Source organism: Schistocerca serialis, chromosome 6 (assembly GCF_023864345.2).
Source record: "Schistocerca serialis cubense isolate TAMUIC-IGC-003099 chromosome 6, iqSchSeri2.2, whole genome shotgun sequence".
NCBI classification, from domain to species: domain Eukaryota; kingdom Metazoa; phylum Arthropoda; class Insecta; order Orthoptera; family Acrididae; genus Schistocerca; species Schistocerca serialis.
This window is the reverse complement of record NC_064643.1, coordinates 682,098,006-682,113,621: the sequence shown is the minus strand read 5'-3', so window position 1 is coordinate 682,113,621 and position 15,616 is coordinate 682,098,006. Positions and strand designations below refer to the sequence as shown.

General features: G+C 38.1%; 1 protein-coding gene across 3 annotated transcripts in view; it reads right to left on the bottom strand.

The window, feature by feature from the left end:
- Window positions 1-15,616, bottom strand: part of LOC126484276 (enhancer of mRNA-decapping protein 3) — a 92,534-nt gene that overhangs the window by 30,601 nt on the left and 46,317 nt on the right. For all 3 annotated transcript variants that reach the window (XM_050107701.1, XM_050107700.1, XM_050107702.1), the window contains one exon: window positions 3,431-3,584. In XM_050107701.1, coding sequence (XP_049963658.1) covers window positions 3,431-3,584 — 154 coding nt within the window. The remainder of the gene's footprint in view (window positions 1-3,430; window positions 3,585-15,616) is intronic.

The window sequence follows — 15,616 nt, the reverse complement described above, 5'->3', positions numbered from 1 at the left end:
AATGATAGGTTAAATTCAAAGATAAGAGTGTAAACACAGTAAGATAAAGCAGTATATATATAAAAAAATAGAGGGAAGCATTCCGCGTAGGAAAAAATATCTAAAAACAAAGATGATGTAACTTACCAAACTAAAGTGTTGGTATGTTGATGGACACACAAATAAACACAAACACACACACACACACACACACACACACAAAAAGGTGAAGCACCCATAAGACCTAGTCCAATGTCAACATAACTTATGCACATGCATACTATCAGTGGTTATGTACATGACTAGCGAACCCAGATATGCTCCGCAGTTGCTAAATATGTATGAGAATTGGTTACACGCCCTAATCTGTGTATCTCTAGGAATTGTCAGTATGCAAATTTTGGTTCCTTACTGAAATTTTGCACAGTACTGAAGGTATAGAACTTCAAAGTGTAATAAATCACACAGAATATGAATGAAAGGAAATCTGGTAAGTTCTTAATTTTTATGATACTCTAATAAACATTTGGACTGGCACAAGCTTTATTTTTTTAACAATATATAGTTTTTCTGTTAATACTGAATGCAAGAAAGGAAGGGCTGTGCTGTGAAAGTGTGTCGAATAAAACACACACACACACACACACACACACACACACACACACACACACACACAAAACAATCTGATCTGTCCACAACTTTGTAATGCTACCCATTTGTAGAGTGAAACTGTGCAAAATAATGTTACTGAAGCTGCTATGCTCAAAGATACAGCAGCTAGAGAAGTCCTCCTCACATCCCATACACCAATGATCCCAACTGATTTACCCAATCAATTTAAGCTGTCTTAGTTAAAACCTACTGCGAGAAAGAAAACAAAACTGCACATTTATACAGGAAAGCACAGTCCAGCATTTTCTTCTTCCTACTCGGTTTGAACATAGAACCTACACATTATTTTTTTTTATATATATCCCATGGCATATACACAAACCAGTAGTGGGCATAGGACACCACGTGATTGACAGATGAAACACGCAATACCTTTGTCAGTGGTGCCGAAAATGTGGAAGATTTGACTGTGTGATGTGGTATTTTGCACATAGAGGGAAAATAGTATGTTTCCAGACATAAGTTCTTATGCTGAACTTAATCATCTTGGCCCAAACTACAGTCCTCAACATCTGTAAAGAGAATTTAGTTACACTGTACAGTAGTACACATTGGAGCTGCAATTCTCTGGGACCAGTAAACTCACAATTCTTTAATAATCCAATACTTGTGTATATAACAGCTTCAACTGTCCGATTACTTTTATCTCCTGTGTATCATATAATGATATTTTTTGCAAGCGCATTCAGTGATATATCTGTACATACTGTCTGCAAAGTGTATTGTGACTAAAGTAAAAGAATAATATATTAAAATGTCACGTCTGCTGATGATTTCTGCCGAATGAACAGCAAAAATGTTGTAAGCAATAAACTTATTTCCTTTTGTCATTTTGTGATTGGTGACAGTGACAAAAAGTTTTGTAAATGTTTAAAATTATGTTTAATGTTTATTTCAAGTAGTTCAGTATTCTAATTTTCAGATACTGGATGAATGATGCCTGTGTATTTGTGTGCTGTCAGTTATGTTGGCTCAAGACAAACACACAGTTTCTAACAGTAATACTTTTCTTATTGTGTTGGAAGTTTCAATATCAAATTCTACCCCTTAATGTGCAGATTATGGCAGCATTTTAAATATTTAAATTCAATGAATAATTAAATGAAATATGTTGCCCTTTGAAACTATTAGGTAGGCCACCTGCAACTGATACCAGATTCAGGTTTCGCTGCTTAGTAATGTAGATACATACAATGGCCACTGGAGAGCATTAGCACTGTTAGTGTTTAGTTTTGTTACCAGGCCTTGTAGGATATATAAGGGGGTGTGAACAGTGTCAGATGTAGAGTGATCACTGTGAGGGAGACATATCATGTACTCATGCAAGACAGCGTTATCAGAACCAGACAGAGTTTGAAAGGGGCCTCATTGGTTAGTCAAGTAATGCAATACCGAGAACTGAGGGCACTCATATGTGACAGTGGCCCAATGTTGGATGCATTGCACCACCAACGGATGACCACAAGATAAATGAGGTCAGGAGTACTCGTCTTCAAGGTTCTGGTCAACCATGACTGGCCACCACTAGGGTGAATTGCCATACTGTGCACCAAACACATAATAAACTCTTCACACCTGTGCATGCCATATGAAAAGAAGTAATTTACTCACTGCAACAGTCTGTGACATGCTGCACCACTGCTCAGAGATGATCAGCAGCTGGACAAGAGAATTATCATTCCATGCACATAAACAACACAGCTGCGTTCGGACTGGGGCTGTGACTGGGAAGCATAAACTACAGATGTATGGAGTTGCATTGGGTTCAGAAGTAACTCAGATGACCGTCGTCAGCGAGTATGGTGAGAACCTGGGGAGAAGTTCCATCTTTGCAATGTTTGGGAGAGGCACAGCAGTGTTACTCCTGGTGATGGCTGGCAGTGATGGGGAGAACTATGTTGGTACAAAAGTACATCACAGATACCCTGTGTCCTCACACTACCTCTCAAGAGACAGAATGTCAATGGCATTTTTCAACAGGACAATGATCGTCCATGTGACAAGTGTACCTATCAACTGCCTGTGTGATGTTGACGTATTCCTGTGGCAAGCAAGATCCTCAGATCTGTCCCTGATAGAACATGGGTGGGCCAACTTGCCTCAAGAGGGGATGCAACAGCTTTATGCCACCCTTCCTAAGCAGTTTAATGCATGCAACTATGATGTAGATAGTGCAATGTCAGACTGATACATGGGCTAATAACGCCAAGCTCTATGTAAATTTTATTCAGTAGTGTGATCCTTGAAACATAACATGTCTTCCAACCTGTTAAGTTTCATTTCATTTCCTCCTACCCTTCTGAGTGCTCCCTTCTTTTTTTTTTTTTCTGTCAGGCACTGCAGTGGACGGCATGTTATGAGGGTACAAGTGGAACCCTTTGGGTGCTTTCAAAAACAACAAGATGATCAGACTAACCCTTATTAAACTGGAGATCAGTACTTTCTTCCACCAAACCCTTCAATTATCCACAGCCAAAGCACATAAATTTACTTGGAAATCATCCAACATCTACATGCCAATGCAGTAGAACATAGTCTCTTCTGCAGTGTGGAGATGATGCGAACAGCAGCATTTTTATCAGAAAATAAACGCCCATAAAACTTTATGAACAATGTGTCACAACGTATCTTCACCTTCAGGGAGTCCATTCTTTTTAATCAACCCGTGTAATGGCTCACCATACAAGAATTCCTCTCAAGCTGCACATTTTAACCACAATTATAAAAGAAGGAAATTTACACAGAAATTAGAAAATTTTGACATACTGATGATCCGCACCTGTGCCCACCACCTAAAAGTTGCAGAGCCATTTCAGTAGCTGCACGGCCCATGAGCTCTATCTGTCGTTCTGCTGTCAGTCCTCTTTCTTCGGCAGCTCGGAGCAGATCACAACGCAACTCTAGACTGATACTGGGGATGACCAAACCATCATCTATAAACAGACAAATCTCTGTGAGTTATCCAACATCATTAATCATCACTGCATTTTTTTGTAATTCTGACTATGAGTGCAACTGTCACAGTGATACTATGACTTGCTAGTACATGATGTACTTAGTTTGTATGATAAGAAGTCCAACTGCAGTGGCCTCATTTAAAAACCGTACTTGTATAAAACACTCACCTTATAATTTCTTCAATTTAGCAGACAGCTATTAGAATTGGCAACTGTTAGACTCGTCTCACTTTTATTTGATAAACACTTATATCTCGTACTGTGTTTTTATCACATACTGCTGATAACAAATGTGCACTTGTGAGCATTAATTTATTCCAGTTTCTCTCTGTTCAAGACAATGTTGCTGATGTGAGCTGCATTGTAAACAGCATCGCAATAATCTTTATCATACCACAGTATTTGCCTTAGGCTAAAGTTTGCCTTCGTTAGGGAACCATGGAAGAAAACTAAGCAATTTTTTGGTCTGCCAAACTTGAATCGGTGAATGTTCCTCATACATGTAACTTTGGCCTGTAAGTTTATTTAAGAGGAGAAATCTAAATTAATTATCACAATTGCAAACATTTCTTTAATCATCCGAAAGATGACATCTGACTGCTGAAAAGAAATAATCATGGACAGAATCTGTTTACTACATTTGCAACCGTCTTTGCCTATTTACAAGGCAGTTAAGTTCTAGTTTTTCTGTTACTGCTTTTCACATTATTAATTATAGCTTGAACTGTAATGTAAACTCTTCAATTAGGCTGAGCAATATTAGACTTGGCCATTAAAATCAAACATCTATGACATTACATTAGAATACCACACACAACTGCACAATTTCACTTCTGAATTAATTAATTTATTTTTTTTTTATTTTTTTATTTATTTATTTATTTTTTTTTTTTTGATCTTGCCGTTGGTGGGGAGGCTTGCGTGCCTCAGCGATACAGGTAGCCGTACCGTAGGTGCAACCACAATGGAGGGGTATCTCTTGAGAGGCCAGACAAACGTGTGGTTCCTGAAGAGGAGCAGCAGCCTTTTCAGTAGTTGCAGGGGCAACAGTCTGGATGATTGACTGATCTGGCCTTGTAACATTAACCAAAATGACCTTGCTGTGCTGGTACTGCGAATGGCTAAAAGCAAGAGGAAACTACAGCCATAATTTTTCCCAAGGGCATGCAGCTTTATTGTATGGTTAAATGATGATGGCGTCCTCTTGGGTAAAATATTCCGGAGGTAAAATAGCCCCCTTTTGGATCTCCGGGCGGGGACTACTCAGGAGGACGTCGTTATGAGGAGAAATGAAACTGGTGTTCTATGGATCGGAGCATGGAAAAGTTAGATATAGTAGGAATTAGTGAAGTTCATTGGCAGGAGGAACAAGATTTTTGGTCAGGCGAATACAGGGTTATAAATACAAAATCAAATAGGGGTAATGCAGGAGTCGGTTTAATAATGAATAACAAAATAGAGGAGTGTGGGTAAGCTACAACAAACAGCACAGTGAACGCATTATTGTGGCCAAGATAGACACGAAGCCCACGCCTACCACAGTAGTACGTGTTTATTTGCCAACTAGCTCTGCAGATAATGATGAAATTGAAGAAATGTATGATGAAATAAAAAAAATTATTCAGATAGTGAAGGGAGACGAAAATTTAATAGTCATGGGTGACTGGAATTCGAGTGTAGGAAAAGGGAGAGAAGGAAATGAAGTAGGTGAATATGGATTGGGGCTAAGAAATGAAAGAGGAAGCCATTTGGTAGAATTTTTCACAGAGGACAACTTAATCACAGCTAACACTTGGTTCAAGAATCATAAAAGAAGGTTGTATACATGGAAGAAGCCTGGAGATACTGACAGGTTTCATATAGATTATATAACGGTAAGACAGAGATTTAGGAACCAGGTTTTAAATTGTAAGACATTTCCAGGGGCAGATGTGGACTCTGACCACAACCTATTGGTTATGAACTGTAGATTAAAACTGAAGAAACTGCAAAAAGGTGGGAATTTAAGGAGATGGGACCTGGATAAACTGACTAAACCAGAGGTTGTACATAGTTTCAGGGAGAGCATAAGGGAACAATTGACAGGAATGGGGGAAAGAAATACAGTAGAAGAAGAATGGGTAGCTTTGAGGAATGAAATAGTGAAGGCAGCAGAGGATCAAGTAGGTAAAAAGACGAGGGCTAGTAGAAACCCTTGGGTAACAGAAGAGATACTGAATTTAATTGATGAAAGGAGAAAATACAAAAACGCAGTAAGTGAAGCGGGCAAAAAGGAATACAAACATCTCAAAAATGAGATTGACAGGAAGTGCAAAATGGCTAACCAGGGGTGACTAGAGGACAAATGTAAAGATGTAGAGGCTTATCTCACTAGGGGTAAGATAGATACTGCCTACAGAAAAATTAAAGAGACCTTTGGAGAAAAGAGAACCACTTATATGGATATCAAGAGCTCAGATGAAAACCCAGTTCTAAGCAAAGTAGGGAAAGCAGAAAGGTGGAAGGAGTATATAGAGGGTCTATACAAGAGTGACGTAATTGAGGACAATATTATGGAAATGGAAGAGGATGTAGATGAAGATGAAATGGGAGATACGATACTGCGTGAAGAGTTTGACAGAGCACTTAAAGACCTGAGTCGAAACAAGGCCCCGGGAGTAGACAACATTCCATTAGAACTACTGACGGCCTTGGGAGAGCCAGTCCTGACAAAACTCTACCATCTGGTGAGCAAGATGTATGAGACAGGTGAAATACCCTCAGACTTCAAGAAGAATATAGTAATTCCAATCCCAAAGAGAGAAGGTGCTGACAGACGTGAAAATTATCAAACCATCAGTTTAATAAATCACGGATGCAAAATACTAACACAAATTCTTTACAGACAAATGGAAAAACTGGTAGAAGTCGACCTCGGGGAAGATCAGTCTGGATTCCGTAGAAATATTGGAACACGTGAGGCAATACTGACCCTACGACTTATCTTAGTAGCTAGATTAAGGAAAGGCAAACCTACGTTTCTAGCATTTGTAGACTTAGAGAAAGCTTTTGACAATGTTGACTGGAATACTCTCTTTCAAATTCTAAAGGTGGCAGGGGTAAAATACAGGGAGCAAAATGCTATTTACAATTTGTACAGAAACCAGATGGCAGTTATAAGAGTCGAGGGACATGAAAGGGAAGCAGTGGTTGGGAAGGGAGTGAGACAGGGTTGTATTCTCTCCCCAATGTTATTCAATCTGTATATTGAGCAAGCAGTGAAGGAAACAAAAGAAAAATTTGGAGTAGGTATTAAAATCCATGGGGAAGAAATAAAAACTTTGAGGTTCGCCGATGACATTGTAATTCTGTCAGAGACAGCAAAGGACTTGGAAGAGCAGTTGAACGGAATCGATAGTGTCCCGAAATGAGGATATAAGATGAACATCAACAAAAGCAAAACGAGGATAATGGAATGTAGTCGAATTAAGTCGGGTGATGCTGAGGGAATTAGATTAGGAAATGAGACACTTAAAGTAGTAAAGGAGTTTTGCTATTTGGGGAGCAAAATAATTGATGATGGTCGAAGTAGAGAGGATATAAAATGTAGACTGGCAATGGCAATTGCATTGGTAAAACGGGACCTTCCATAGTGTACAAAAAAACATTACCCCACTGAATTATAGCATGCTGTTACCGAATGTAAAATAATGGTGTTCTTTTCCGACATATGAGCCAATGGATTCAAAGGCTGTATTCTGTAATGTTATTTCATGTGTCTGAAGTCTGTAATACACCCTTGCATGACAGTTAATGTACAGACGCTGATTTGAGAGCTAGGGAGGTGCTCAAACCATGCAAGTTTGTCCATAAAACTTAAAGAAATTGTGTAGCATAGATAGTTTATTTCTTTGAATTTTAAATTCTCGCTTTTTCTTTACCCCGATGAAAGTTTCGAAAGAACGAGGACATTCTACAGTGATCGGTAGTTTTTGGGGCAAAATAGTGAAATGCATTTCTGAAGAAAAGAAATCTGTTAACATCGAGTATAGACTTAAGTGTCAGGAAGTCGTTTCTGAAAGTATTTGTATGGAGTGTAGCCATGTATGGAAGTGAAACGTGGACGGTAAATAGTTTGGACAAGAAGAGAATAGAAGCTTTCGAAATGTGGTGCTACAGAAGAATGCTGAAGATTAAATGGGTAGATCACATAACTAACGTGGAGATATTGAATAGGATTGGGGAGAAGAGAAGTTTGTAGTACAACTTGACTAGAAGAAGGGATCGGTTGGTAGGACATGTTCAGAGGCATCAAGGAATCACACATTTAGTATTGGAGGGACGCGTGGAGGGTAAAAATCATAGAGGGAGACCAAGAGATGAATACACTCAACATATTCAGAAGGATGTAGGTTGCAGTAGGTACTGGGAGATGAAGAAGCTTGCACAGGGTAGAGTAGCATGGAGAGCTGCATCAAACCAGTCTCAGGACTGAAGACCACAACAACAACAGTCCAGAACAGTGAAACTTATGTGTGAAACTGTAATAACTGAAGGAAAATGGAAGCAGATAGTTATGTATAATATAACAGTCATAAGTGAAGCACAACATCAAATACATCTAATAAATCATATGTTGTATTATTTCACAGAAGTCTTCCAGTTTTCCAAACAGCTCCACCTAACTGAAGACACTTGGAAAAAGAGAGGCTGGATTCATTTAAGAAAATACTGTCATTTTTCTTGTGATTTGTTTATTGTACATGGTATCTCTTCTCTTTAAAGATAGTGACAATTTTCTTTCCCACTAAAAAAAACCACTCTCAAAACAAACAAAAACAGAATCACACTCCTCTGTCGAATAAATCAGGTAGCCATAAGCTGAAATCTCACTGTATCGGCAAAAGTAAAAGCTGGAGATGTTTCAAGCATGTAAACATGTCATTACAGATGACTTACATGCATTCCAAGATTAAATGCATGACAGTTTCAGGAAGAGTTTGTTCACTCAGTGACAAAGCTGAGAGAAGAAGCACTGCTAATTCTTTATCACTGTCCAGTTCAGTTCATGCACCTACTGATGTCTCTCAGTCAGAAGATAAAAAAATAAAAACTGTTTTTGCCCAAACACACAATGGTATTAATTCAGCCTCCAGATCAGGACTTCATAAACATATTTAACACTCATCATCACTGTGAACTGCTCACACACGAATAATAAATTTAGATGAGGAAATGAAAATGTCCTTTAAATCTGAAGACTGCTGCAATATTCAGCAGACCTGTCATGATGAATCATCAATCTGACCACTACTAAGAATTGCCAGAACAATGGTTCCTCTGAAGGAAATGCAGCAGAAGAAGAATTTAGTGATGTAGTGACACAGGTTTCAACATCAATGATATCAGGTCTGCACATGGAGTTCTGTAGTGCAGTAATGATTTTTAGACTTGAACCACAGGGCAGTCAATGAGGAATCAATTTCAGAGATCATACAAGACAAAGACATTGCTGATGCCGTACAGAATGAGAGGGGTAAAGCAGACACAGGTGATGATTACGAAGAAGAAAACAATGAAGGTGCTCCCAGTACACCTAAAACATTGGGTAATATAACTAAGTGAGAGAAACTGAACCAAAACTGTATTCAGCTGTGGCATTTGATCAACATAAAAACAATAGACACAAAAGAAAATGCTTGAAATGGCCTGCTGAAGAAATCTTACCAACTTCTTTAAAGCAGTGGAAAAATGAACTTACAGTAGCTTGGATACAGTGTTGTTAATTGTGACTCGCATTCTAATGTATTTTATCCACCATAGAGCAGTACAGTATTTTATTTGAACTACCGTACTGTTCTTGGTTGGACAACATTTGAGTCAAGTTTGTCAAATTTCTGTATTTGTTAAGGCTTTTAAACATTTTTTTTAAATTTAAACATTGTACATTATATAATTAAGTATAACACTGCATTATGTGCTTTTCCAATCTTTGCCATTCTGTAGCTCACTCTAGTTTATTTTGTTAAGCTATAAAAGGAGGGTCATACATTTTTCCTGACAACAGCATTAGATCAAGCCTATACTGTACCTTTTAATTCGATTTTGAATGACATAACTAATTTAAGATTAAGAAACATCAAACGAGAGAGAGAGAGAGAGAGAGATTTTGTTTCTCTTTTAAATCCTCACTGATAATTCTGATAAAAATACTATAACAAAAATAGTAATTTTTTGAAAATATTACATACCTAGTTACATAAAAAATCTACTCATCAAACAGGGGCGGGAGGAAAATATGTAAAGGTAGAAATTTTCAATCTTTCAGAGCCAGTGGCTCCTCATTCTGATAGAAGGGTAAGGAACAGGATTGAAGGAAAACGACTGGTTAGGTTTAGGAAATGGGAAGAGTTCAGAAAAATCACCCAGAACCCCAGATGTGGGAAGACTTACCAGACAGGATGAGAAGGAAAGACCAATTGTTGGGGACGGCACTGGACGAGACAGAAAAACCTGAGAGCTTAAAGGTGGAAGGTAGGGCAAGAAGCAAGACACACATTACTGAAAAAACACCATACAAGAGTTAATAAGAGCAGAAAGCTAAGTGCATTGTATGTGGTTGAGGTAGAGGATGGGAAAAAATAGACATGTCAGAAAATAAAAGATACAGAAAACTAAAGCAGAATGAAGAAAAAGTGTTTACTGAGAAGAAATGTTGAGATCAAAGAAATTAACATAAATTAATGCCAATTAGGTGGCACGAACCAAGGGCATGTTGTAATGCCAGTTCCCACCTGGGGGACTTTTCTGAACTCTCCCCATTTCCTAAATCTCACCAGATGGGTCAATTATCACACAGAAAACTATTTTTCAGTCTCTTGAGTCGTCAATATGCAAAGGGAACCTTTTTTTTTTTTTTTTTGGAGCAATTGATAACTGGTGATGAAATATGGAGTTTCTGAGCACAATCCAGATATAATAATTGATACGAGTGGTGGACTTCAATATCTCATTGGCCACAGAGTGTTGACTAAGCATGTCTTCCATAAGAAGTTTCTGTAACAGGGACAGACAGGCCTGGGAAAGAAGTGGGAAGTGTGAGATATGTGCATGTTCACCCTGATACTGCCAAAAGCGAGATTCCTCACTGTAATAACGCACCCAGGAGAAAGATTACAGTTACTAAAACAGTTTCTGCGAAAGCAAATCAAAGCACCCCCACCTCATCCTTTCACCAACTTCATCTAAGTGCCACCTCTACACAATTTCTATTTCCATGTTTCAAACTTGTCAGATCATCATTTCAAATCTTCTAAGTTGAGCAGGATTAATTATTTTTAGATTTTAAAAGCACTGAGACAAAATAAGGCAAGTGAAACACCGGAAATGATTATTCGAGCTCAGCAACGTTACTTTAAAGATTATTAGGCATACATGGAAACATCTGTAAAACAATTTATCCTCAATTTTCAGAAATATCTTTTGATTTATAAAGTCTCTGAAGCTAAATCACAGACATAATGAAGCATATTGAAATTATCATTGTGTGTTGTCCTCTTCCGTCTGAAGACTGGTTTGATGCAACTCCCCCGGTTTGTCCATCCTGTGCGATCCTCTTCAACTCTACTTAACTACTGCAACCTACATCCACTTGAACCTGCTTACTGCTGTCAAGCCTTGGTCTCCTCTTCAAATTTTTACTTTTCCCTCTCCCTCTCCCCTCCTCCCATTACCTAACCAATAACTCCTTGATGCCTCCAGACTTGTCCTTATCAACAGATCTCTTATTTATACAGGTCGTCCCACTAATTTCCTTTTACTCAGTTTGATTCAGTACCTTCTATTCAGTTACTAAATCTACCCATCTAATCTTCAGCATTCTTCTGTAATACCACATTTCAAAAGCTTCTATTCTATTCTTGCCTTTACTGCTTACTGTCAACATTTTGCTTCTGTACAAGGCAATACTCAAGACAAATGCCTTCTGAAAAGACTTCTTAACATTTAAATCTATATCTGATGTTAACAAAATTCTCTTTTTTAGAAATGCTTTTCTTGCTATTGCTAGTCTGTAATTTATACTCTCTTTACTTCAGTCCAAACAGCAGAACTTACGACAAAGCAAGTTGGAGCCATTCTCTTGTTCTTATATCACCACTGACAGTAAATACAAATTAGCTACTTTATTATTCAAACAAAGAATATTAAAGTCTAACTGTTCACAGTGTAATTTCCACATTAATAAATCTACCAGCCTAACTGGTTTACACAGAAATAATTATTATGAATAAATATTCATGATTTGGGGCTCTCAGATGTCATGTGGAGATAGAATTTAGAGTGAGCTGGTAAGTGGTTCTGACTGAAGCAATGTCCTTCATCCGAAAGCCCTCATACCTATCTTCTCAGAAAACATTTCATTTTTTTCCACAAAACTTCCTATTTCCTACGTTATTTGTCATCAAAATTTTGCATAGTTTGGAATGTTCCATTTTTGACTGGTGCTTATTTCCAAAACTCAGAGCCATAGTTTTGAAGCCCTGATTTTTCAGATTTGAGAAACATCCACTTGCACTATGTCAGCTAGCTCATTGTTCAATCTAGAAAATTCCATATTTTAGCCATTTCTAGCATTAACTGTGGAACCCCATGGGAGTAAACACAGTATTCACAACATAGTCCACATAAATTTGACAATTTTCCCGTTTTGAACCCATAGTTAAACCAGATTATGCCTTCATTTAATGTAACTCCATATCCACTAATTTTGCTAGCTTTACTGTTATAAAGTAAAATATAACAAAGACATTTATTCACCTGCACATCTGTAAATAGTAGTAACAATGCTTCAGGCAGTTCGTGGTTTGCATTCTTTTCGTCAACATCTTTATGATCAGATCTATCAGTCATTCCTGGGTTAGTTATCAATGTGCAAACATTTAAGTGTAAATGTTTTTGTGAAAATTTTGAGTCGATCTGGGTTAAGTAATCAATTAGTTAACATCTTATGATCACTCCAAAATTGAAGCATACCACTGGTCAGCTAAATGATTCCAGTCAAATATACTAATAGGATGAGAACAATATAAGGAAAAGCCAGATCATTACTCACTGTAAAGATGACATGTTGAGCTGAAGACAGGCACAGCGAAAAGACACTTACACACTAGCTTTCAGCCAAAGCCTCTGTCAGAAAAGGAAAAACAAACAAACACACACACACACACACACACACACACACACACACACACACACACACACACAGTCTCCAGCAGCTCAGATCAGAATGCAAATGTCATGTAGAACATAAGTAGCAATTTGTGAGGGGTTGGGGAAGGAATAGCAGGGTACAGCAGCAGGGAGATGACAGCATTGTATAGCGGAATGTGCAAGGATTAGACTACTGCCAACAGGCACAGCATCAGAGGCTGTGGGGAAGGGAGGGAGGGGATTGTGTGTGTGTGTGTGGGGGGGGGGGGGGGGGGGGGGGGAAGGGGGGGTGAAAAAGGAGAGGAGCAGGCAAGGGAAAAGACGGACAGGCACATTGGTAGAGGGTGGCACACAAAGGTCGGAGACGCGAACAGACAGGAGGTGACAGGATACAGGGGGTGGAAACTGTAATATCTCTTTATATTCGATGAATTATTCTGATACAATTCTACCCTTGAATGACATTTACAAATTTTCTATCTTCATACTCGCAGAATCCATGTGCAAAATAGTTTCATACAATAGCTATGCCATGAGCGCATAATTATTCTTTGTAGTACTCTCTCTGGGGGTTGTTAGAAAAAAAAAAAAGCTTCCGAGATTGTCTTCATGCCGATTAGCCTGAGCTTGGTTTGAAGAATTGTAATTTGAATATTGAGATTTATGACAAAAGATAACTGAGACGAAATTGTACGATTAAAAGGGAAATATACATATATATCGCTCCTTCATACAAAAGGTGTGTATTTGACATTTGAGAATTAATGAAATTCATCGATATATTGTGTAGTTGTTAATCAGAAGGGAACTTCCGAAAGACGGGATACGAACCTGCATTTAATAATCCAAGAGCTCCATTACTTCTTCGGAAGGTTAAACATCATCAAAGCCAAATATCCGCTTGATCTGAGGTTTTCCGACTGATTATACAACGCTCCCAAAAATTACGAGGCATTTTATTTGTACAGATTAGCAGACTGCTGCAAAGCATGAGCCTCCAGAGAAGAAGAATCATTGCCTGATTTCATTCTAACAAGTAAAGTTTCTGAATCATTTGGAGTGAATGAGTTATGACTGTTTCATATTATGAATGACTGATTGCTCGAATGAATTGAGAGCTACATAATCACGTAGATAGGACGAAAAATTACAGTGGCGCCAGTGTGACAGGACTCTCTTGGTTTGTTATATAATATATGTATTTTTTGTTTCATGAAAACCAACGAGAACGAGAGGTAACTAATCTGAAGAGAGATTCGGTGCCCATATTAAAAGATTGCTGATACCAAGGAATGATTTCAACTATTGGACAACACTGAGACTACAGAACAGGGCCAAAGAAATCTAATTTTTTTTTTCCTGTAGTTAAAATAGTTTGAAATCAATTTAGAAAGATCTTTTTTCCAGATAGTGGTTAGATTGTAGAACTGTATATTGTGTGATTTTCGTATCTGGACATTGAACTTTATACCATCTGTGAAGTAATTTGAAAGTTAAGTGTGTCTACAACAGCAAATTTGAAACTGTATTTAGTGATTAGAACCTGATATTGACAGTTATTTAATGGTATTGACTAGAGCGGCATTTAATGTCATTGAATCAGCAACGAGACGTGCAACAGCCTTCAGCTGTTTGCGCAGAAGCAGAGGCCACGGATAGCAATTCTGAGACTGTTGTGGCTAGCGGTAGCAATATAAATAATCCTGCTGGTTCAGAAAACATTCATACAACAGCTGATCAGAGGGTTGTTAACACATTATTTGTTATTATGCAACAGTTGTCTCTATTAGCCGAAGGCCAAGCGGAGGTAAAACGAGGCTTATCCGTTACACAACATGAACTTCAAACTCAATTAGCCGAAAATCAAACAGAATTACAAAATCAATTAAGAGCAACCTTTACTGAATTAGATCAGAGATTAAATACCCAGACACAGGAAATAAAAGAACAGGCAAAAAGTACCGAACAGAATCTTATTGCTCAAATTGAGCAGGTCCGCCAACAATGCCAAGAAAACAATAGTAAATTAAAGGCGGAACTAGCCGAATATGTATCCGTCAAAATTGACACGATACAAAAACAAGTAGAATTGTTTCCTCAAGTAATACAAGCTCAAGAGGACATACAGTGTTCCGTAGCTATGATACCAGAAATTATAGAATCACAAGATAATCTAAAGAAGCAATTTGATGAAGTGAGGGAAAAACAGACGACAGTGGAACATAGAATGAATGTACTTGCGGGAAAGTTTTCAGAAATGACATTAGAGCGGCAAAATTTTCCTTCGGAAACGATAGAAGAAACTGTGAAAGTAGCTTTACAGTCAATTTCGGAGAGTTCCGAGGAGAATTTTTTCAACAAAGGGTTAAAGGAAGTTCATGAACAACTTGGCAAAGAATTCTCGCGTTGGAAAGGAAATATCGAAAGAGCACTAAATCTCTAGCAGGAGGATTTATGTAGAAACAGCGAGAAGTAGGAAACAAAACTCTCAATCTGCGCGTGACATTCCGTCCAAGTCAAGATCCGATGTAGATAGAACTGGAACGTCACAAGTTAGATTCGATATAACGGATAGCCACAGGGAAGAGTACGAACAGGATGATTTTTGGAATCTTAGTACCGTTGAGGAAAAGATGATTAAACAGAGACAATTTCAAGTCTTTAACCCTGACAAAAAGAATGTTCATCCTGTAGTCTTTATTTGAAGTTTAAGAGGTCTATTTCCACAATCTTGGACAGAATGGCAAAAGATTAGTTTTGTATCTGGATATATACAAGGATCAGGAGCATTGTGGGCATCCGAACAAACATCTGCTTGT